Source organism: Pseudochaenichthys georgianus, chromosome 22 (genome assembly GCF_902827115.2).
Source record: "Pseudochaenichthys georgianus chromosome 22, fPseGeo1.2, whole genome shotgun sequence".
NCBI lineage: Eukaryota > Metazoa > Chordata > Actinopteri > Perciformes > Channichthyidae > Pseudochaenichthys > Pseudochaenichthys georgianus.
In genome coordinates this window covers 9,410,980-9,435,586 of record NC_047524.1, presented here as the reverse complement: position 1 = coordinate 9,435,586, position 24,607 = coordinate 9,410,980, and the positions used below count along the sequence as shown (strand labels likewise).

Here is a 24,607-nt window from a genome sequence, read left to right as displayed (position 1 = left end):
TGGCTCCTCCATCCAATGAGCGCTCAGTTTGTACATCCGGCATTGTTTCATTGACAATAAACGCAACGGTAAAATGTCTTTATAATCTGTCTAGTTTGACCTGATGTAAACTGTTGGTTACCGTTACCTTGACACCCAGAACCCGTTGACGGTTGGTGAACTACCGGCCAGCTAACGCTACATGGAAATTAACGTTAGCCAAAAAGACGCAGTAAGCTAGCTAACTGCTGCTACAAAACAAGAAAGAACTACACCATTTAATTTTTTTTTATTATAACTACAGGCAGATAATATCCCAGTCTTTAATATACAATAACACCCAGACGCGAATATACACATTTGGAGCTTTATCACAAGAAAATGAATGCTATTTCCTCACCGGCTCCGTAGCTTCCTGCAGTCATGATCCGCTGGAGAGTGGGAGGGTCCTGTCAGGCTGTTTAGGTAACCACAGTTCTGCCTGTTCAAAAACTACTGAACTCCTCCGTGCATTCTTCTATTTAACAAAACGTGACTTGAACACAAAATAGTAAATTTCACTGAGATAATTAAAAACTGAAATGGGAATCGGAACCTAATCTTGCAATTAACTTTACTACATAACCACAGACTTTCAGACTGAAAAACGTAATTAAACATCATGTCTCTAGTCTACATAATTAAAAGAATATCCTTTTTTTTTCAAGAGAATAATGATACTTGCATAGAGCAGGTTTATTATAATTGCACAATATTCTTAATTGAGTTTATTTATTTAGAGTAAATTCGGAAAACAAATGCAATTTCCCAAACTATAATATTCCTCCTGAAAATTTCGATAATTTACTTTATCTAACTATGTGAGTTACAGGAAATACATAACCTATGACAAAACATATCAAATGTAAAATGTATGCTTGGCAGTGGTCAGTGGTTATATGGAAGTGATGGAAGAAGTAGCAATGCAACAGTGTAAAAATAATGATAAGATTTAAGATAAACTTGTATTGATCCCTGGGGGAAAGATCTCTAGATATGGTCTGCTTGCATTAACCGCTGAGCTATAATAAAGCAGCTTGAGCAGGCAGGATTGATGCAACATTATTGGATCACATGACCTTTGTGTTCGTCCCCTTTATGCTGGCAAGGACACAAAGTCGCTCAAAACATGAAAACTCACAAAGGCTTTTATAATTTGTATATACTGTATATAATTATATATTTTTCTATTTTTTATTATTATATAATATATATATATTTGTTTATTATTATTATATTTATAGTTGTATTATTATATTTTAATGATATTGTCTTTATATTTGTATTGTTATAATTGTATGTACTTTATTCATTGCATTGTTCTGAATATACTGTTTGGTATTTTTGTATTATTATTATTTAATTTATGTACTTTTTTAATTTATTGTATTTTTTTAAATAACTCTCCTTACCAGCAGGCGGCGGTATTGTGTATTCGTCATTCAAAAGAGGCAACAACCGGAAGACAGAGAAGAAGATCAGACTGCGTGATATAAACAAACAACAAATAGCGTGTGCGTTCCATTTTCACTCTCGTCCATCGAAAACATGTTTCGTGCGGTACTGGAGCTATCAGCCATTGGAGTGTTGCTTGTGGAAGACTTTCTCAAGCAACAGTCTCTCAAGAGGTGGAAGCAATCAGAGTGATTTCTTTGGCTGACTGCATGCATCAGCCATGAAAGGCCAAATAAGGCGTGTCACGTCCGACGGTGCGGGACACACCAAATTGAGTTTGGGCGACAGGGCACGCTTCGTCGTCCGACTAACGAAAACGGTCGATTTCGGCCTGGTGTGTCAGTGCCTTAAAGGTCCTGACACACCTAACTGACACTAAAGAACACCAAAAGAACATGCCCCGACGGAACATCGCCTCACGAGAGAAGAAGAACAATAATAATAATAATATATCAATTTTATATAGCGCTTTTCTGAACCCAAAGACGCTTTACATTTGGGAGGGAGGGTAGACAAACAAAACAAAAACAAAGACAGAACCAAAAAGAAACAAAACACAACAGAAAAGCAGTCAGGAGGAAGTTGATTGAGAGGGGGGGGGGCTTATGGATAGAGAGTTGAAGAGGTGGGTTTTGAGGCGGGACTGGAACAGGGTGAGGGACTCAGACTCACGGAGGTCTTGGGGGAGGGAGTTCCAGAGCTTCGGGGCTGCCACAGAGAAGGCTCTGTCCCCGAAGCTCCGGAGTTTGGCCTTGGGGATTGAAAGCAAACCGGCTGAGGAGGATCTGAGGGACCGGGGTGGTTGGTAGAGGGTGAGGAGGTCAGTGAGGTAGGGGGGGGCCAGATGGTGCAGGGCTTTGTAAGTGAGGACCAGGAGTTTGTAGTGGATGCGGTGTGAAACGGGGAGCCAGTGGAGTTCTTTGAGGACCGGGGTGATATGATGCCATGATTTGGTGTGGGTGAGGAGTCTGGCGGCTGCGTTCTGGACACGCTTCGGAACAGACTGTGTGCGTGATATAAACAAACAACAAATAGCCTGCGTTCCATTTTCACTCTACAACGAGAAGCTCATGGGGCTTTCCCGAACCTGTGTCGAGAGCTGAAGTTAAATTCAATCTCAGATTTGCCTTCTTAATAGTTTGTTTGGGTTCCGTTTCGCTTCTCATGCACTGATTCGCTAAGCTGAACAGCCAATAAGAGTGATTTCTTTGGCCGACGGCCTTTAGCCGACAGCCTCCTGATTCAACATGTCGAATCGGCGGCGGAACGGAAGGTGTCGGCATGGCCGAAAAGACACGACGGTGCAGTACACACCGAGACACACCAATCTGAGTAGGGCGACACGACGCTCATCGACGGCCCGACATCTATCGACGCCGAAAATCGGCTTGGTGTGTAAGGACCTTTAAAGGAATGGTATGCTCATGACACTCATTTTTTAAAAATGATCATCCGATAAAACAGACCAGTCTCTGCCAGTCTCTCTTTTTTTTTTTTTGAATCCGATGACATTATCAGTGATTTTAAACTGATTATATACCGAAATAACATCAACACTGTGGGCGCCGCCATTTCCCGGACGTGACGTAATCCATGCGTTGGGTTTTCGAAGACACGTTGATCTCCATGTTATTTACTGTAGTTTCTCTCTTCAAATATGCCTCACTGTATCGCGAAATATTGCCATAATTCGGATAGGAACAATCCACGGAATGCTCGGTTCCATCTGTTGCCAAAAGGTAAGCATAAGAAGTACATTCGGAGGCAGTGGCTAGCGAAATGTGGCCGGCCCGAACCGAGAGATTTACAGGCTCATGTATACAGCGAACATTTCACATTTCCGGACGACTACTCTGAGAGTATGATCAAAAATAACATGGGATTTAAAGAACAACCATTACTCAATGGAGATGCAGTACCATCGGTCTTTCTGGTGTCATCACCGACCAGGACACCAGTTCGGCCAGTAGAGAAATCGCCCTCTGCAAGTGTGAAGCGACGGAGGAGCAGAAGTAGTGCTCGGAGTAAGAATAAGGTATGTTATAGCGCATTTCCATTGCAGCGGCTAGCCCCGTTTTAACGTCCAGGCCAGGACAGTTTTGGGTGGCCTTTCCATATAGCGTAGTACCGGCTAGTGTGTATTTCCCCCCAGTTTTTCCGGCCCCATAAAATCGTGATTCTATGGCCAGGGACAACGAAGCTGAGTATGCTAAACTAGAGAGGGAATCGCTAGCAAGGGTGGTACTACATGCATACATATAGTATCTTATATCATCTTCCTGTTATACACACATGCATTTCCAAACATTTAGACTACCTATGTTGCAAATGTATTATCTTTTCAATTTACACACGGAATCTATTGCACGTCTGTCCGTCCTGGGAGAGGGATCCCTCCTCTGTTGCTCTCCCTGAGGTTTCTCCCATGTTCCCTTTAAACTGGGGGTTTTCTTCGGAAGTCTTTCCTTGTACGATGTGAGGGTCTTAGGACAGAGGGTGTCGTATTGTCATACTGATATGTATGGCTGAATTCCCCCATCCAATCTCTTCACATTGGTTAAAACTTGTTCCTCTGCTGACGAGTCCGAACTGAAATACTCCACCATATTTCCGTGTGTTGACAAAGTGAACGCATGGATGACGTCACGACCATCACGTGACTACTGAAAATGGCAAACATGGCGGCGGCCAGACGGAATATACAGGTCTTGATAAAAAGAGCTATAAAATCATTATTTACCGGGGAATATCGCTGATTTCTTCAGGGTATGGTTTAAACATAACGTTTCACTAAATACTGAAGTTTTGATTAATTATCTAATGAGTGGACCATTCCTTTAAGGCCGCTACACACCAACCGGAGACCAAAGAACGCGTACCGAAGGCGTCCCGACTTTTACGTCGCCTGCGTCGGCTACGCCGCCCGCCTACGCCGCCCGCCTACGCCGCCCGCCTACGCCGCCCGCCTACACCGCCCGCCTACGCCGCCCGCCTACGCCGCCCGCCTACACCGCCCGCCTACGCCGCCCGCCTACGCCGCCCGCCTACGCCGCCCGCCTACGAACACACCGCAAATACTTCAGTCGACGAGTGGCAATAACTGTCCTTACCAGCAGGCAGCGGTAGTGTGTATTTGTCATTCAAAAGAGGCAACAGCCAATCAGAGTGATTTCTTTGGCCGACTTTCTTTGGCCGATTCAACATTAAACATGTTGAATCGGCCGCGGGAGGTGTGAAAATGTGCCGTAAAGCAACGACGGTGCGGGACACACCAACCTGAGTAGGGCGCCGCGAATGCCCGACTGCCTCTGACGGCCTCTGACTCCGAAAATCGGGTAGGTGTGTCAGGGCCTTTAGTCTAGCTTTCACATTATCGCATCACACCATCTTGCTTTCCATATCACACCATCTCTTTCCCATGCTGGTTCTTGAACCACCAACCTTCTGACTCGAGACATCCATACCCTTCGAGCCAAGCACCAGGGTGTTTCTCAATGTCGAGGAGGCTTGCTTGGTAGCACATGTACCTCCGAGTCAATTGCTTCAGAAGCGAGGCAAGAATCCTTCCAAGCCTCGGAAAACGAAGAATTGTGGAACAGGCTAACAGGTGTGCAGGTGTGCGCCATATGCGAGGCCCCGCCTTAAATGGAGCGCGATTTCCGCCAAAGATTTGGAAATTGGTCCGTGTGCAAAGCATTGTGGGGATTTTAAGACCGCGGAGTCTACACATGTGCAGCCTCGAAATTTCCCGCAACGAAGTACGCCGGCCTCGGTAGAATTCCAAGTATCCTGGACATTGGAACAGTCCTTCGGCGGGACTCGATGATGTAGTATCCTTGAAATAGTGGCTCTGGAGCAGCTTTCCTCGACATTGAGAAACACCCCCAGAGATGTTAAGTAAATGTTTTGCCGGACGGGTTTCTTGGTATATTAGGGTTAGAATTAGGGTCACAAGGGGACAACAAGATATTGTTAAAGAACTTTTGTTTAAACTCATGAAAGCGAGTGACTGTCCAAGGCTATCAGCACATCTGGTTTCCTTAACATGTCATTAGAATAAACTGGACTTAAGCCTCTGTTGCTTTCTGACTGACTTTTCATTTCTGTTTTTTACACCACAACTACCACAGCCTCATTAGTTCCATAACAAGATATGACATTAACTGTGAACATACAGTGCAGGTTGTTATGAGTTTTATGAGGGGGTCAAGCCTTTATTGTGATGCAATGTACTAATGTATTGTATTGTAATGTAATGTATTAATGTATTCATAACACACATAGTGAAAGAACCCATAACGCATAATGGCCCATTCTGTACTTAGTTACATTCCACCACTTTTATTTGTATCAGTTAAATGAAAACCAATACCATAACATAAATCACATTGTGCTATTCCAGTGACTTTTGACAGTAAAATCAATATTTTCTAACAAACACATCTGTCCCAACTACAAATCAGAGCAGGTGTCACTTTTATGGAGTTGGTCCATTGACACTTAATTTGTGGCACGCTCAATGGCTTCCAGGAAAAGTGTTTGAGCTATTACATCCAAAAGTGTTTATCTAAAAGCAGTGGGTGCTGTGAAGCGGAAAATGTCTGCATTTTGTATTTTTAATGTCTATATGGTGATATCATTGGTATATGGGGCATTCTACCGAATTACCAAACAGATCATCCATTCTAGCCTCATCCCCCTCTATTTCAACCTGTTACTAAAGTGCTGATTCTGGGTCAGTAGCTTCAAACATTCACACTTCAACATAAGGTATGTTATGAGTTAAGATTAAGCAATAAGGTTGAGGGAATATGATAAAACCGTGAGAACAAAATACTGTGGTCACTACCAAAACAGTGGATGTTTTGTAAAAAATTAAGTATATTGAGTTATCATCTAAAATGATATGATACTGATTGGTTTAATGTATGTTCAATTTCAACAATCATCAACTCTGGAATCAATATGATCAGTATTATGCATTTTTACAAAGAAAGTTTTCATTATGATTTTTATGAATTGTATAAATTGAACTTTGAAATTTGATTAAAAATTCACTTTTATTAATTTAATTGTGAAAACCCTCAAGAAATATTTGTTAAAAATACTATTTCGAGAAGGGAAGGTAAAACAATCTTAACAGGTTAATATAATACTTTTTACTACAGTGTATGTACTATGTTTCGGTAGTGACCATTTTTGGTAGAGGAAGAACATTCCAATACAGTCTGAAAATAAGATATAAAAATGTATGGTTCTTTTACTAGATATGTGTAATTTAGATATGGTACAAAATATATATGACAACGTTTTGGGAAAAAAACATACAACATTTCAAAACATTAACATCCTGACTTTGGTCCAATTCGGTAGAATGGCCAACCACAGACATAACATAACATAGGTTAACATTCACATATTTTGATATTATACCGAACAGGACAGTGTATAGAAAGCAGCACAGTCAATATGTGTGTAAATACATGTGTATCCTTTGTCTACCTGTTTCTATGCAGGTATGTATAAGTACATGCAGACACATACTGTACATATAGTATTTTATTTGTACATTTTTTATTTTCATTATCTTTTAAAAGATAACCTGTTCATTATATCTATTTCATTTTTATTAAATAACAAAATCAATAAATTAAACTTAATTTTAATATGAACTTAAATATGAAAGCTGAGCGAAATAATTTTATAGATGTAATTATATGAATACAATTTTAGGAGGGATTTGCTTTTTAAAAAGAGGTAGGTGAGAGAGTTCTATTTCATTTCCTGTGCATGTGGTATTATGTGTAGGGCTCCAACCATAATTGTATACCAGACACTGTTAAGTTGATCCATAACATGGTGGTACTTCATTTAAGAAAATCGCACATATTAATTTAAATATGTCAATGAGGTTTCCTGTTTACATGGTGTGACAGCCATGAAAAAAAATCCTGTATTAAGAATAAGCCAAAGCTGTTTTGGTTCACAGTGTTTGTGATTTGGTAATATAAAATAAGAGAAACCTGATTCCCTCTCATTTTGCAAAAGGCTCCTGGGGTCCAACATTTCATAATATAACCTTGAATTTCTCTTAAGATGGGCTGATTCTCTTTGGGGCACGTTATTTAAACATGTCCACCTGTTGTGCGGTCCTGATAAAAGAAGATGAAAGCTAAAGAGACACTGTCCCAGGGTGTGGAGACATGGGTCTTGCTTTTTTCATTTACTCGCTCTGCAGCCTAAATTAAATTTGACAGCTGGTCCTCCAGAGGGAGCAGTTCCAGAGTTTGATTTAACATTATATGAAAAGGAGCGACATTAATTATCCTGCTGGATTTGACCTTCACTTTGAAGTGCCCTCGCCCACGACACCTCACACATGTTGATGCATGCACGCACACACACACACACACACACACACACACACACACACACACACACACACACACACACACACACACACACACACACACACACACACACACACACACACACACACACACACACCACACACACACACACACACACACACACACACACACACACACACACACACACACACACACACACACACACACAAAAATCGTAATTGTACCCCTATGAAGACAGGCCAAAACGTCCCCACTGGTAGAGAACCCTTCCAAGTGCACAAACACACACCGACACACCCACCCACCCACCCACACCCACCCACCCACCCACCCACACACACACACACACACACACACACACACACACACACACACACACACACACACACACACACACACACACACACACACACACACACACACACACACACACACACACACACACACACACACACACACACACACACACACACACACACACACACACACACACACACACACACACACACACACACACACACACTTCATCTGTCAACGAGGTGACATCTTCAGATGAATTATGGGAGATGGTTGTCATCTTCTCCGGGGTCACACACAAAATGGCGAGCCCGGGCTGTGGGCTCCCTCTCCTCGCACTATCACACGTCAGCCATTTTAGAGGTTGAAAGCCTCGACGGGGGACCAAAACGACCTCAATTAAACCTCCATTAATATTAATACATTTTGTCGTTTCACGTGAGTTGCCGCTAATTAAATGTGTCCCTGACTGTATAATAGGGGTCAGTGGGGGTCAGCTACATGAAGCTAATTCATCACATTACAGCCACCAAACACTGGGCTGGTCTGAGCTCAAATCATAAATACAGATTGAGATGAGGGTTGTTTGATACATTAAACTTACACAAACACTTACTAAGCAAAATGTTTTTGAATTAGGATCAGTCATTTTCTTTATGCAAAGTAACATTTAGGCCTTTCATTTATATGCTCTCGTGTGCATAGATACAGGGAATGTATCCGCCCCCATGACAGCTTTTCATTTTGTTTAAGCCCTGACCTAATGTTTGTTACATTTCTCCAACATCTTCATTTAGAAGGCTTTTATGTAAAGGATTAATAAGTTTGAAGCGGATCATCTCTTTATGAGCTCCTGGGCCAAAGCTCCACACACACACGCAAACATAATAAACTCACCATAATGGGATTGTGAGATTCCTCGGATTGGACTCCCACTGGTGTCAGTCGGAATACAAAGCCGAGTGCAGCCTGGGAGGTTCCTGGATTCTTCTTTTCAATCCTTTAATATCATGAGGGATGATTTGGTGTTGACCTGGGAGATTAGCTAAAACCCAGAGTGGAAGGTCAGACAATGGCCTCACATGTCCAATCTAATCGTATTTGTTTTATTGCCAAAGGAAAAATGTGCTACTCCCACACTGGACTCTCTGGATGCCCTGTGCATTTACTTTTTGTCAAAACATGGTATTGATTCTCTGCAAATGGTTTGTGCATAGAGATTTACCCACATTGTATATTTACAGATGAAGGGCTAACCCATTGCCACTGCTGGAAATGACTCAACCAGAGACAGAGGACCAAACTCCATGGTGACCAGTACCAGAGCCAAAAGGGCAATCCTCCAGAAGTACAATAGCCTGGCACTGATGCACATGAGGGAGGCAGTCGGTATGAACTTATCTGCAGAATTCCACGCTGAAAATAGGCGATAACAATGCCAGAGCTTCTTTGTTTGCATGAAAGAAGCATGGGACCGGCAATGAGGAGTTGCAGCCAGTTTGACCTAATAATGGACGGCAGCCAGAGCCCATTGAATCACTCAGAGCTGGATTCCCTCTGCAGGAGAGAGCACTTTCTCCCAAACACTCACATGTTCGCTTGGACAAAAGCCGCACAACCCTCTGCAGTAGCCAAGCCATTATTGTTTGTTTAGTCCAGCTGCACTTGAAATGACAGCGACCCAGAGCTATGGGAGGATTAAAGACTGCGTTCACTCCAACACACCATGAACCAGCTGCCAGAGAGGCGGCACAACCTCCCTGTTCTCTCCTGCTCACTCTCACTCCCTCTTCATATGTCAGACACAAAATCATCCTTCTGTCTTACATGAAGGCCCTCTCTGATTCCTCATCTCCCTTACACTCTTGCTCTTGTCGGTGCTGTCTCCCCGCTCTGATCTCCCCTCAGCCCATTGCCTCCGCCTGTCACTATCCAGGAAAATTGTTTTTCTGCCCGGCCTCAAGGGGTCAAAGTTGAAGCTCAACCGCACCGCTGATGAGACGGGGAGGAAGCTCTGCCCCCTCTCCTCTGCGTGCACAGCCAAGGACAGGGAATTATATTTATACCGGCCCGCGGTCTCTGTCCCCTGCCCGCCTCACGCCTACCTACCACAGCAGAGGAAGGAGTGTGTTTGTGTACATATACGTGTGTGTGAGGCAGGCCCAGAGTGTCTGCGGATTGAATTAGGTGGTAGATCACTGTTGACAGGGCTGAGGTGTCATTAGGGTGGGGGGCGGGCAGGCTGCTTTATGGGGTCATGGTCCTGTGGTTAGTGTAGGCGAGTGGTTGAAATGTTCTCTAGTTATAGATTGGCCGGTAGATGGAAGTGCAGAAACGTGGAGGGCACACACAAGATCCCCAAGTGAGTATTTTTAAAAGGAATATGTGGCAGCGTTTCAAATTCAGGACCTTGGATGAATGATCCAGCCGGAAAAAGTCAAAGGGGAGACGTTTGTCATGCTTCATAGAGTCTTAGAGCATTAATGATATGCAGTAACAAGAACACACAGTCAGGTCTGTAAAAATGAAATATTTTTAATTGGTGGCTTGATGATTCATTTTTGCAATCATAAGAAACAAACCCAGAATGATGCATACAGAAGGAGCCAGAGACAAACTGCAGACCAATCCCAACAAACAAGTCTCTATCACACCGTTTTTAACACATCTTTCAAAAAACAAAAACACAAAGAAACAAAAAGAGGATGATGTCACCCGGGTTGCTTCATTGGCACAAAGGAAACGCTGTTAAGACATCAGATATACATAGTGATGAGACGTAAAATATTTGAGTATAGCTTTACAGCGTCAATTCCTGGAATAATTTCAGTGAAAGGTTTTTGTTTCGGGTACTGGGAGTATTTGTGAGCACTGCTTCAAGGCTGATGGTCACTCGAAACTGGAGCGCTGAAAGTAAAACACTCTGAAGGCAGATTACTTTTGTGTTCTGTCTTCGGCCACTAATGCAAAGTCAGATATTGGTTTGGAGCCCGAACGCAAGACTGACTCTGAAAAAGAGGTTGTGGGCAAAATGCCTGGAGCCGCAGTGTTTTCAGGTCTCCAGTTTCAAGAATACAATGCAGGGGAAGTTAATACCAAACAAAAGAAGGGACATCTCTCTTCCCATTACCATTTGCGTTACTTTGAAGGCTACACAAAAAGCAGCATATTGACCCTGGACACATCCCAATACCTTGTATCACTCCTCCTCTCCTCCTTCCCTTACATGTTTTGTTGAAAGGAGCTGATCAAAAGGAAAGACAATAGAGGATCCAGGGTGATTAGTTTAAATCAAGAAGGGTGGTGGGCGGCTAAATTGTTGGTTTCTCCTTTCTTCAGAACATCTATTGTTAGGAACAGGATGCGACATGTTATTTATCTTATACCAAGAAAGCATGCATCCTCCCTTTGCCCCTCTGCATGACACCAAACGTGGACTACATTCAGTTTAATTAGATCGTGCTGTGACACGTCTCTTGCCCACTTTTACATTCTCTTCTCCACCTTCTTCTCCTTGGTGTTCCCTCTTATTGCTCAGATTCATTGATTTGGGTTGGGCTTCATTAACATTTGATGGACTATGAAATCAGTATTCATGCATCAGAAACCTTTCGAAATCCCTTATTGAACATTCAGGTTAAGAGTTTTAATTAGTTCAAACTCAAAGATGTATTATCACATTAAGTTGGCAGAAACACAAGCTGCACCTACAACCTGAAAACAGGATAAACAGAATACAAATGAACGTGATACAATCTGATTAGCAGAGGTGGAATGTTTCTCTGTCATTACAAAAAGTTTAGTTCAGGCCAATACAAATGTAATATTTATTGAATATAATCTGAAATCTCAGCACTCTGCAGGTACAAACCAATTCTTTTCAGACTGATAAAATGATGTTAACCTAGGGTGAATCCATGATTAAAATCCAATATTATCTCTAAACTGTAATGTACACTAAGTCAGCTGCTCAGGTCATTTCACAATCTGTGAAAATACTAGATTTAAATATTGAATTTACCCGTGGCAAAAAGTTTTTCTTTAAAAAAAACTTCTTGGAAGATTTGACCAGATGCTGAACAGAAAGGGAAAACATAACATTTTGATTTGCACCTTTTTTTGTTGGGAATGCTACAAAAATGGGTTGGCGATGTTTGGCTTAACAAACGGCGAAAGCTACATTCAGGTTTACTACAGTGCAGCAGGAAATGAAATATTCAATAAGAGATTTGTTAGGTTAAGAGTTTAGTGTTTGTGACAAGCGAGAACCAAGTTCATAAGAAAAGAAACGTGAATAACAAGCTCAAGTCAAGATTCCTGATTGGGTTACAGAATTTGGAGCCACCGGCAGAGCAGGTTGTCGTAACCCAACCCTACTTGTAGATTTTGCATTCAAGGGTAAAGACGTGTCACACTGGCAGATTTTTTTAAACGTAAATTAGTATTTTAGATAGTTATAGCGATACAGTCCTCATGTGTAACTACGTCATGGGGAGAAGACAAGAAAAAGGGGGAAGGAAAATGTTAAAGAAAGGGTGAGAGGGGGTATTATTGGCTTGCATCACTGCGATAGTCGAGGGACTTTGTTGCCCTGCCCTCCATTAAAAAAAAAAGCAAGATAATTGGTCATGGAACCAGTCATTCACAAGTCATCAGGCATCCCCTCTCAGTCAGGCACACTATTTACAAAGGCATACACATACGCCAATCAAAGGCATACTGTACATACTATTTACACACACACACAGAAACACACTCATCCGCGCAGACACACGAGTAGTCAGAGAAATCACTGTAGTATAATGCAGACGTAACATCAGGCAAAAAATAATGTTGACTATGATCCCAGTACATAGAGGCACTGCTACCTCACCCTGTGCGTTCTTCAGGGTAAAACCAAACGGGTCGCTAACGAACTGCAGGTCACCGCGGCTACGTGTGCCCTTTCAGGAGGTGGGGAGGAGGCTTGTTTGTTTGAGATGGCCGATTTTTTACAACGCAGCTCTTGGTAAGGAAAAGAAAAACCCAGAGAAAGTGTAAATGCCACCCACTGTATTAAGGGCTCACATTGCCATGGTGACCGGTAGTTCCACAACTCCCATCTGGAGCATTTATCTGAGTTAAGGTTTCCAAAGCGCCTGCCGCTCATACAGCACGGCTCCTGGCAACAACCTGCCGCAGACTCGCTCCCCCCCCCGCCCCTTCTTTGATTTCTTCACACCTATGTGAGATCTGACTGTAATTGGCTGTCATTCTCTGCAGGACTGAGATCCAGAAAGAAAGGAAGAAATAATTAACTTGTTAAGCGACAGGAGCTTTGGGAACCTTTAACAAAAGAAACAGGCAACTTCCCCCCCTCCCCGAACCCCCCCTAAAATGCAAGGCTTCAGTAATGGCTATGGTCCATTGTACATCAATCCGATCCATTAGCTTTGACTTATAAAACCAATAAAAATAAAGAAATAAAGGAATCACTTTTCTTTAGGCAGCAATATTGGTCTCAGTGTTATTACAATTCTGCTTTAAAAAAAGCATAAGCAAAAAGGAAAAATACAAATAAAATCATCCTAATATGAGGATGTCATTATTTCATGACCAAAGCGTGTTCATGGGTAAAATGGCTGATTTTTTTTTTAAGCAGAAAGCTTTATTACACAACTCAGTCCGACTTCTCTTTGCTCCTTTCTTCCTTTCAGGTTCAGTCTCATGTACTCCCACTCTTTGTTCAGCTCAGCCATTAGCATACTTTTACACTTTCCCCAGTTCTTTGGAAACTGGAGCATCCGGGAAATAGACTGGTCTTTTAGCGAGAGTGTGTGGGAATTCATAGACTTTAATTTAATTTTCTCATGCTCCATATTAGGCCACAGAGAACAAGAGGAATACAGGAGGAGGATGAGGATGAGGACGCGGGAAGGATGGTCGAGATATTCGGTTGTCAGCAACTTTGAAAAATATCTCTCTTCCGCTCAGTCAGTAATGATGATGGGAGAGACGGAGAAACTCAGAGGGGGGAGGAGAAGGGCAAGCGGGTGCTTATAACAACTGGGCAAACCTCAATAATGTGAGCTGATGCAATCGACCAAGCCCAGGTCTCCATAGCAACCACTGTGACTCTCACTCCCGCATCCCAACTCTCCAGTAAAGTCAGTCAATTGGGTCTTTTGATGCAGGCGCCACTCTGTGTGTGTGTGTGTGTGTATATGTGTGTGTGTGTGTGTGTGTGTGTGTGTGTGTATTTCACATTACATATGCATGTCTGTGTTCTCATTCTGCTGCTACCAGCGGTTGATGATCTGGTTCATGTAGTCCTCAGTGGGGAGCCTGCTGCCCGCCTCCTCCGTCCTGCCTCCCTCTTCGCCGCCCTCCCCCCTCTCCTCCTTCTCCCCCTCGCTCTCCCCCTCTTCCTGTGTGGACACGGAGCTCTGCCGGCCGTGGGAGGGCCACAGGCTGACGCCCAGGCCCAGGCCCTGGTGGCTCTGCTGCAGGTGGTTCTTGATGCGCTGCTGCCGCCTCTCTTGCTGCCGGGTGTACTGGTAGCGCTGCTGGAACAGATCCCTGGCGTAGTCGTACAGCTCCATGTCCAGCTCGTTCAGCTCCTCGATACGCTGGACCTAAAGGGGAGGGAGCAGAGGAAATGTTTGCGTTAAAAAAGGCAGAGAAGAACAAAAGAAGATGTAGAAGAAATAAGGTCAAAATGGTAACGCAGAACAGAAGCCATGACGATTCACAATGGATCAGAACTTGGGGGCGACTGCTTAGGTTTTTAAATCATTAAAGATACCGGGTTTACAGTATTTAGTGATGTCTGAGCTACTGTCAAGACACTGTTAACAAGATATAACTAAAAGGAATGTTGTCATAGAAGAACATAAAGAAAAGTGAGAGCAAGGGTTACAGTAAAGCTATTCGTAAGTGGAACTGAAACAACTTTACTCTGGACACATGATGGATTAGAAATGAATAGCAGCCTTTCAAACAACATATTTATGTGTTATTCTTTGTATCATTTTGGCGTGACTCCAAAGTTTGAGTGATAAACAAATGAATGAAAAGGATGGTAGAGTTTCCTGTCTCCACACTAGACAATCTGGCCCATATTAATGAATCTTCCCAGAGAAGAAAACACATCCAACCTGGCCAGTGACATCCTACTTTAGGGACTTGGCGTGAAATCATTTAATGAACTTTATGTGAAAGTTCCTGCGGTGGATAACGCCCTATGACCTGACATTTGTACAAAAGCTTTATTGGACTTTTAACACGAGAGGGAACTGAGAATAAAAAGTGTGTTGGCAATATGTGGAGCAAGATAACAGAAATGTTGAAATGTTTGATGTTGTAAAAAAAACAGCTGGATTTAATGGCTCGTATCATCTGCTGTGTGTGTGTGGATTTAACATGGAGGGGGAAATGTGTTTAATTAAGAGAATCCCTTTGAAAACTGAGATGGAGTGCTGGATATCATTTGTGAGCAATGTGTGCGTCAACAAAGGGAAGAGTGAATCAGTTTTAGAAAATTAGAGATGAGGGGACACCGGAACAAAGCCAGCAGGATGATGCTGAGCTCCACTCGCACAAAGACCTCATCACAAAAACAGATTCAATCAGAAACCGCTCTCTGGGAACTTGACGCCACAAAAAGGTATGAATGTGCTTTCAGCAGCTTTGCAAAAGGGTGAAAAGTAAATATTCTTATCATCACCTGCTGATGCAATTATTTTCCTTTTTTTTTTAATAGAAATAATTAAATTCTGTCACAACTTCATGCGGGGCCTTTAGATAGAAGCTATTTTAAACCTAATTTTCACTCAAAATGCCACACAGCCTCCTCTACCTGTCAGTTTCACCATGGGACATTTTCCAACTTTGTGATAATATCCATCTTTCCACAGCCTCTGTCAGAGGGGCATATTTTATTTTCTCTCCTCCCAACTGGTTTTGATGTATAAATCACCAGTCTGCTGTGTACTGGAGGGAATTGAGCCTAAGAACTCCCACACTGGACCAATCAAAGCGTAAAAAACGTGTTTGAAGCTGCTGTTTTTATTTTTTTTGATGGGGAAAGTCATTTCACAGCAATATATGACCACTTGTACTGTATATAAGAACTTGGTCTGCTAGTTTAATCCTAGTGGTTCCCAGTTTTCGGCAAAACTACCCAACTGGTTCCCAACATTTTTTGGAGGGAGTGATGATCCAATAAGGTTTGGAGCCACTGGTTTCATCTTAAACAATGCATTGTATTCTATACACTTATAATAGCTATAATTTATAGCAACTTGTAAATATGTAAAGTATTTCTCTTTGAAATGTCCTATAGAAAATAAAAGTAGCATAAAAAGGAAATTCTCAAATAAAGAAAAGTACATTTAAAAAAATAACCTCAAAGTCCTACAAAGTGACTTCCTGCAGCGGACATTCTCTTACGTCTCTTATAATCTGTCACTTCCTGCCTACAGAGCTCTCCGCAGCACTTACTGTGGTGTTGTCCAGGTCCACCCCTGCTGCCCGGGTGCTGTTGTACTGCATGAAAGGCCTGATGAAGCGTAACCTGAAGGTCCGTTCAAACAGGAACTGGGTTTTCCTCTGGTACTCCGTCAGACCAAAGAAGGACATGTCTCTTAGGTTCTTCTTGGCTGACTCCAGGAGGAGCTGGGCCCTCTTCTTCTCTGGAACTGTGGACATGTTGTAGCAGCCGACGAGGCTCAGGTCCGCCAGCATACGAACCTATAGACGGATGAATAGAAAGTAAAGGAGATTATTCAAATATTCAAATATTCAGATTCAAATATGACACATCAATTAATCACTGAGTATATTCTGGAGCCGTTGTGTTACAATACAGGAGTAGGGATTGCATACTGATCTGGATTCACAAGAGTACACCAGAATGCCTCAAGTAAGTGTGTGTGTGTGTGTGTGTGTGTGTGTGTGTGTGTGTGTGTGTGTGTGTGTGTGTGTCATTTATAAGCCATGGAAAACTCAACGGTAGCCTCAGGCTCAGGTGAGATAAGCTGGCCAACACTTTGTCTGAGAAAGCCATCAGAAAAGAATATGAGTTTGAGGAAGTGTGTGTGTGTGTGTGTGTGTGCACGAGAGCTAGAGACATTAGGCCCGCTCAAATGTCGGCAACTCATCTTATATCTTTCACATGTTCTTGAATTAGGGACACAAATTAAATCAATATTATTTTTGAAGAAATCAATAGTGGGTCGATCTTAAAGAGCAACTTGCAGGTTAGAGACACCAGTGAATACATGTGTAGGAAAATGATGAATACACTAGATTTTCAAAAAAATATATACAGAAATGTACACTACAGTGACATCTGGCGTCGTTTTAGTAAGACATTTTCACTTCCGCATAAAAAAGCCTCCGCGTGTGACGTAACATGGGGGAGAGCGGCCGGTCTAACGTATGAATAAACATGGATCACAATGCTAGTTTTGACACAGAAGAGGTTGAAAATATATATTCGAATGCATATGATTATAATTATGAGCCTGCTATGCGTCCAAGAGACCAGGAGCAGCCAAGGATTAGACAAAATAACGGCCATCGGAGAGAAATGGAGCTTTGGTGTGTGGAGAACCGGTGGAGAACAGAGCAGCTGTCAGTGAGTGACAGGCGTTAGCTACAGTTAATGTTAGCTAACGTCAGTCACATCACAACATTGTAAAGTTAGCAATCATATATCGGGCTATAACTAAAGTAGTATTGATAATATAGTAACGTTACTGGCAGGACTGTTGATACTGATCCATAACAGAAACTAATGCGCAAGTATCAGCCGTATCTCGCGTTACCTAATGCAACTCCACACTACGGTGCTGTACCGGAGGGGAGACGCGAGATACGGCTGATACTTGACGATCTGGCGGAGAAAGGTTGTGAGTCTCCGTTGATATGCCGTTGTAAATGGCTTGATGGAAAGCAGGTGTGTAGTCGGGGAGGGTGCACAGCTGATTGCAGCAGGTGAGTGGAGGTTGAGCCGGGAGCCAGGAGTGACAGCCACCACGCCCACACAAACAACACAGACAGGGGGAAACAAACAAACACAAAGGAGACGGCTGGAGCAGTACAGCCACCACAGCGTTACCTAATGCAACTCCACACTACGTCTAACGGTGCCGTGTACCGGAGGGGAGAGAGAGAGAGCAGCGAAGGGGGGGAGAGAGAGAGAGCAGCGAAGGGGGGGAGAGAGAGAGAGCAGCGAAGGGGGGGGGGAGAGAGAGAGAGCAGCGAAGGGGGGGGGGAGAGAGAGAGAGCAGCGAAGGGGGGGGGGAGAGAGAGAGAGAGCAGCGAAGGGGGGGGGAGAGAGAGAGAGCAGCGAAGGGGGGGGGAGAGAGAGAGAGCAGCGAAGGGGGGGGGAGAGAGAGAGAGCAGCGAAGGGGGGGGGGAGAGAGAGAGAGCAGCGAAGGGGGGGGAGAGAGAGAGAGAGAGCAGCGAAGGGGGGGGGGAGAGAGAGAGAGCAGCGAAGGGGGGGGGGAGAGAGAGAGAGCAGCGAAGGGGGGGAGAGAGATGTAATATGGTTTCCTGATAAAGCTGTGGAGAGTATGTGCTGCAGGGAGGTGGATGCACAACGCACCCAGGAACGAACGCTAGCTCCGGTCCTTTTCCCGTGAGGGAAACTGTGGACTCGATGTCCTGACAGGCTCGAGTTTGTGCAACCTGCACAAACACAAGCTCACCATGATTACAAATGGTGAAATGCAATGTGAAATTACCAGCTCACTAAATCACAACTACAAACTACTACCGCGGATTGGGCAGAGAACGAGTCCGAGAAAGTTGCTCCCCCATGTGACGCGTTTGACGTATGACGTTAAAAAAAGCAGTTTTTAGTAGCAGAGCTCAAAACGGTTCCTTTTCCTCTGAATTACAATGTCTTGTAAAACATATCAAATCCTGCACTAACATTTTTAATTGTAATTTTCAGGCAAGGTTAAGCATAAATGTAGTAAAAAAAAAAAAACCTGCAAGTTGCTCTTTAAATGATTAAATAGATGCACACGTTTTCCAGACAATTCAAACCTTTTATTTTATTCATCTGAAGAATTGTATTCCCTGTGTTTCTTCTTTTTCTTTCAATGGGCTGACTTAAAGGTGGGGTAGGTACGTTTGAGAAACCGGCTCGAGATACACTTTTTGTTATATTCCATGGAATGCTCTTAATATCTTAAGTGCTTTGACAAAAAGATCCATAAAGAAATGTAATCTGTGGAAGCCGTAGTACTGTAAAAAGCACGACCAATCATCTGAGCCGGCCCGGCTAAAATAACTGGATGGCCTACCTGCCTGTCAGCCTTCCATCTGTGCACAAACTTATCTCGTGCCCTCATTGGTCATGTGCGCGTTCGTGTGTGTTGGAGGAGGGACTCTGTAAGGAAGTCTGAAGAAAGTGGCAGATTTTTCCCGGCTGTGTATTTTCAAATTCTAGAGCACTCGAGCTGGTTTCTCCAAAATTACCTACCCCACTTTTAATAGAAGCTGCAAATGTTTTTATTGATGATTAACCAGACTTGAGAGAAGCTGGCTCGGATGCAGAGATGCTGGTCAGCTAGGTGGCTTTGATAAATGCAATCGTCAAATCAGCTGCTCTTTCAGTGTTTGCAGTAAAGCACAAAAGGCCCAGAGAAGCCAAAAAGCATTTTGATGTGGCTGAGGATTTGTGACCGTCTCTGTAGCATTCTTTTACACACGCCCATTCAGAGGACTGGTAAAGTGACAACCCGCAACACTTCCATCTTTGGCAGCTTATCGTGTGTCTTATTTAGTGATAAATCATTGGATGTCAGCTTCTCCTCGTACCTGTCTGTTGTTGGCCAGGTTGTAGGGACAGTCCATGAACTGCTGCAGGGTACAGCCCGACCAATCAGAGCCCTCGTAGCAGGAGGGCAGCTCCTCAGGCGTGGGGGTCCGTCCATCGCACATGTGCAGCGAGGTCTTCCACGTGGCGCCCCGCTGCACATGCCGCCACTCGCTGAGGTATCGAGACACCGGGTCCCTCAGTAGAGTGATGTAGTAGAACTTCCTGTTGGGTGGAAAAGAGAAAAACAATCAATATTAACAAATTGCCTTTCTTGCACCGAATATTTTTTGGATACAAGCTTGATCAATCAATAAACAAGTGAGAACAATAATAAAGAACGGCAGTAACAACCTTTAAAAACAACCTCATGTGCTAATTTGATTGTGTTTTTTTTGTTGCTTTTTGCGAATGAGTCATTTCTCTCTTGCTCAGAACAAGTGAAAAAGACGAGTTAAAAGCTCAGGTGTAATGATCATTCTTTAAAGAAAAACTGCATTGTATGTAGTTCCCCAGCTGGCCATGTGGTGGCACTGTTTACAATGCTTTACTGCAGCAGTTCAGTCAGCATCCACTGAACTCAGTGAGAGGAAGGCTACAGACTGAGGCTGCCATACCTAATACCATATTATTAGCATTTACAAGAAACAGCTCTGTGATGCATAAAGGAAATCTGGTCAGCTGACAGGAAGTCAGCTTCAAATGACAAGGCGGAGGAGGCGATGGAGAGAGTTGATTTGTGAGGTCAGTGTTGGGCTACACAGTGCAGGAAAGGAAACTGCTGGCACAAGCACATCTCGCTCTGAAACACACATCTCCAAGCTGTAAACATCCTTATGTCTCAGACTCTGACAAACTCACACATCCTTCCTCTCGCACAAAGTATTAGGTCGGCCTGTGAGAGATGACTCATCCCGCATCTGTGATATGGATGGGACCGTTTATGTGATGTGCGTCTGCTTGTGTGTGTGTGTGTGTGTGTAACCTAATGGTGCATAGCACAGTTCAATGTCTCTCCAGAGGGGACACTCCCACCAGAGCGAAGACCTTTCTAGGCCTTCACACTCCAGCTAATTACTGCAGTCTAATCAATCAACACATCCTCATTAACCACGCTCACATGCAACTTGTGTGTGTGTGTGACTTTATGTGTGGCTATGTGCCTGCAGTGTGTCGGGCCGTGATGGTATAGATCTGTCTGGGAAACAGACACACGCTGCCGGTGGAAAACACACACAGGCACGCTGTGCTCCTCTCCTGGGCTTGCATCACATCAGAGGAATGTTTGCAGAGAGAATTTTGTGTGCTGACAGGACTCCATGAAATCACCCGGTCCACACAAGCCGCCTCACATATACACACAGACTCTCTGCTTCCATCGCTAAATCTTTGGCTTCACACTACAAAGCTCACCCAGTGAGAGAGGAGGGGTTGCCGGGTGGACACAAAGCCCCAAGTGTCACACAAACAGCAACAGTGTCTGGATATTAAAACAAAGTGGCTAAAGCCCCACGAAATTCAGCCAGTGGCGACGGGGAGATCCTGGACAACAAAACAACTAACCCATACATCTAGCAACAGCTGAGAGATGCACAATACAAACTTTAAATCCAGCAGTGACAAGCAGACACTGAACAATAAAACAATCCAACCCCAAAACAAAATGTCATCTGGGAGATTCGATGCAACAAACAAAAACACACCCTGAATTTATCTGCAGCACTGAGCGATCCCTGCAAATGAAACAAATCTAGTAGCAGCAGGGGGATCACGGACAATGAAACGACTGAACCCTAAATCCAGTGGCAGCTGGGAGATCCCAGGCATTGAACCAAACAAACCCTCAGTCCTGGGACAGCGGGGAGATCACGGCCATAGTAACAAGCATCACAACTCTAAATCTCATCAACCTGAACCCAAAATGTCATCCCGGATCTAATCAAGAGCAGAGGAGGAAGGAGGAACACTCAAACCGGAGCCTGCCGGAGACCGGGGTACATTATGGAGATTCCTATGATGACATTATCAGGATTCCTAACACTCCCCAGAGTTCAGTATGTGTGTGTGTGTGTGTGTGTGTGTGTGCGCGTGCATGAGAGAGTGTGTGTTTCTGAGTAAGACTACGCCTATTAAATCAGTGATGACATTTTACCCCTCTTGGCTTCTATTCTACTGAAAACATGCGGTACTGTTTGGCCCTCGCTACAGAGAGGAGAGAACGAGGGAGAGGGTGAAAAACAGAGAGGAAAAAAGAAAGGGGGAGAAAGACAGAGGGAGAGAAGAGGGGGCGGAAGAGAATTTCAATTAGTTTTCTAATACTGTGAAAGCAGTGAGGGCCCCGAGCCCAAGTGATTTATCAAAGTTATGGCTCCGGCTATAATGAAGGTTCAGGCATATTACCAAGGAAAATAAATAAATAACATGCACGCAAAAAAACACATACGCACGCAAAAACACACACACACACACGATGGTAAACGGGGCGTCGTGTCTGCTGGGTCAGGCGGACTGCAGAACTGGTGCCGTGGAGACTTTCTCGCCTTAAAGCCTAATGAGGTCTGCCCCTGTACTCGGATCCTGAGGTAATGATGTTCGTTCGTTTTCACACACACACACACACACACACACACACACACACACACACACACACACACACACACACACACACACACACACACACACACACACACACACACACACACACACACACACACACACACACACACACACACACACACACACACACACACACACACACACACACACACACACACACACACACACACACACACACACACACACACACACACACACACACACACACACACACACACACACACACACACACACACACACACACACACACACACACACACACACACACACACACACACACACACACACACACCCCTACCCCTCTGTGGGGATAGCACTTTTTTCTTCACAGGTGTTATTGCTTTTTAGTTGAAGCATACGTGCACTCGTCAAATTAACTTCAAAGCTAACACGCCGCGCACAATCTCTCAGTGTTGAGATTTTAGGACATCATCCTCCGGTTGAGTGCGGGATGTTGCCGTCTGGGAGCTTGGCGGGCCCTTTTGCAGACTACGTGTGATACTGAATTTCCCCTGCGTGCCTTTTTTGTTATCAAATGGAAAAATACTCCCTCGCAAAACACTCCAAAGGCATTTATCAGGAGTCAAACATGTCAACTAATCGGGGAGATTTATCCTGGTGTTTAAAGCAGGCGGATAAAAAAGCGAGTGTTTGGCAGGGAGAGGTGTGATAAAGCTGATACCACTGTGGGATTCGGACTGAACAAATACATGTTTGTTCTTTATATCTCACTTTCTCTCTCAGTTCTGTTCTTTTTTATCATGATTAAAAACTAAGTCTGTGAGAGCGGGATGGAGTTGGAGCTGTAAGGGTGACTAAAAGCAAAGAAAACAAATAAATCTTGCATTCACTCTCTTTTGCATATTTTAAGAGGGCTTTCTGACCCTTGTTTTCTACCCACCTCCAGTGCACATCTGTGTGTAAACGCTCTGTAAATAAGTGACGTTTCCGTGTTGCCAAGAAAACAATTATTGATAGAAACACTGGATACTTGTAACTCATGACCATGTTTGGTATTATAATGGTCATAGGATAACAAATAAGCATCAGCAGCTTCAACCCTAAAATGAGCAGCTTCTGAGGGTTTTAAATGTACTCACTTGCTGTGGATTATCTAGAGGAAACGCACAGCGCTTGTTACGGTCCCTCAGAGGCCGGGGTAAATGAGCCCGCCCCTTTGCCTCTTTCCTGTGGGTCACAAATCACCACTTGTACAACCTCCACCTTCTCTTTAACCTCTCTTCTCTTTCTGTTGAAATCTTTCCCTTTGTCGCTTTTCTTCTCTCAGCCCATCTCTTATTCTCACCTCCCCCTGTAGGTGTGCCTCTGCCTGATTACAACGCGTTCTCCCCTTCAGGAGTTGGTTTTGTTAAAATCTCAAGCCAGACCCCTAGAGTAATTAATGTCCTGGAGGGTGCACCACGAAGGGAGGAATGGTGAGGTTTGAATTGTTTTTAGTTAGTGTTCTTGAAAGGTTAAAAGCAGGAGAATGATTAGTGAGGGTTAGGTCTACAATTTGACATGCTTGGTTTACCAATTCCAGTTACGGAGCGTCCACACTACAGCTTCAAAAATAGCTTGGAGCTGGGCGTGTCTGGAGCTTGGGGATTGTATTCAAGCAACACGGCCAACAACCAATCACATGAATCTCCAGCCCCCGACATACAAGGCAAAAAACCCCGGGGATTTTATGCGAGCAATATATATATAAACTCCCCAAACAGGCGAAAACCTACCAGTTTCCCCCACTGTCTCTGCCACCTCCCTCCATGCCTGGCTCCTCCGGTTTGTATCCCGGGAGGTGAAGAGGGTCTGGTCATACAAAACCGGGTGATTTGCTACGGCGATAATTAGTTTCTCCTCCGACTTTTTTTGAAATATAGAAATGAACGGCGGGATATCTCTCTCAGCTTAGACGCGGTTTGATTGGCTACGGCTTCAGCTGTCAGATTTTGGGAAACGGGATTTGATTGGCTGGCGCTGGCTACTCCGGCGTCAGAAGTTGAACATTGTTCAACTTCTGTCGCCGGAGACGCCT

The 24,607-nt window shown here is 43.9% G+C and overlaps 2 protein-coding genes across 3 annotated transcripts in view; both read right to left on the bottom strand.

Moving 5' to 3' along the window:
• uggt1 (UDP-glucose glycoprotein glucosyltransferase 1) overlaps positions 1-460 on the bottom strand; it is a 34,043-nt gene extending 33,583 nt beyond the window's left edge. For both annotated transcript variants that reach the window (XM_034111144.1, XM_034111145.1), the window contains exon 1: positions 380-460. In XM_034111144.1, the coding sequence (XP_033967035.1) occupies positions 380-404 (25 nt within the window). In that variant the 5' untranslated portion in view covers positions 405-460. The remainder of the gene's footprint in view (positions 1-379) is intronic.
• Positions 461-10,656: 10,196 nt separating this feature from the next.
• hs6st1a (heparan sulfate 6-O-sulfotransferase 1a) overlaps positions 10,657-24,607 on the bottom strand; it is a 78,048-nt gene continuing 64,097 nt past the window's right edge. Inside the window, exons 2-4 of the mRNA XM_034110807.2 lie at positions 19,956-20,178; positions 16,623-16,871; positions 10,657-14,755 (exon numbers count right to left, since the gene is read on the bottom strand). Coding sequence (XP_033966698.1) covers positions 14,420-14,755; positions 16,623-16,871; positions 19,956-20,178 — 808 coding nt within the window. The 3' untranslated portion in view covers positions 10,657-14,419. The remainder of the gene's footprint in view (positions 14,756-16,622; positions 16,872-19,955; positions 20,179-24,607) is intronic.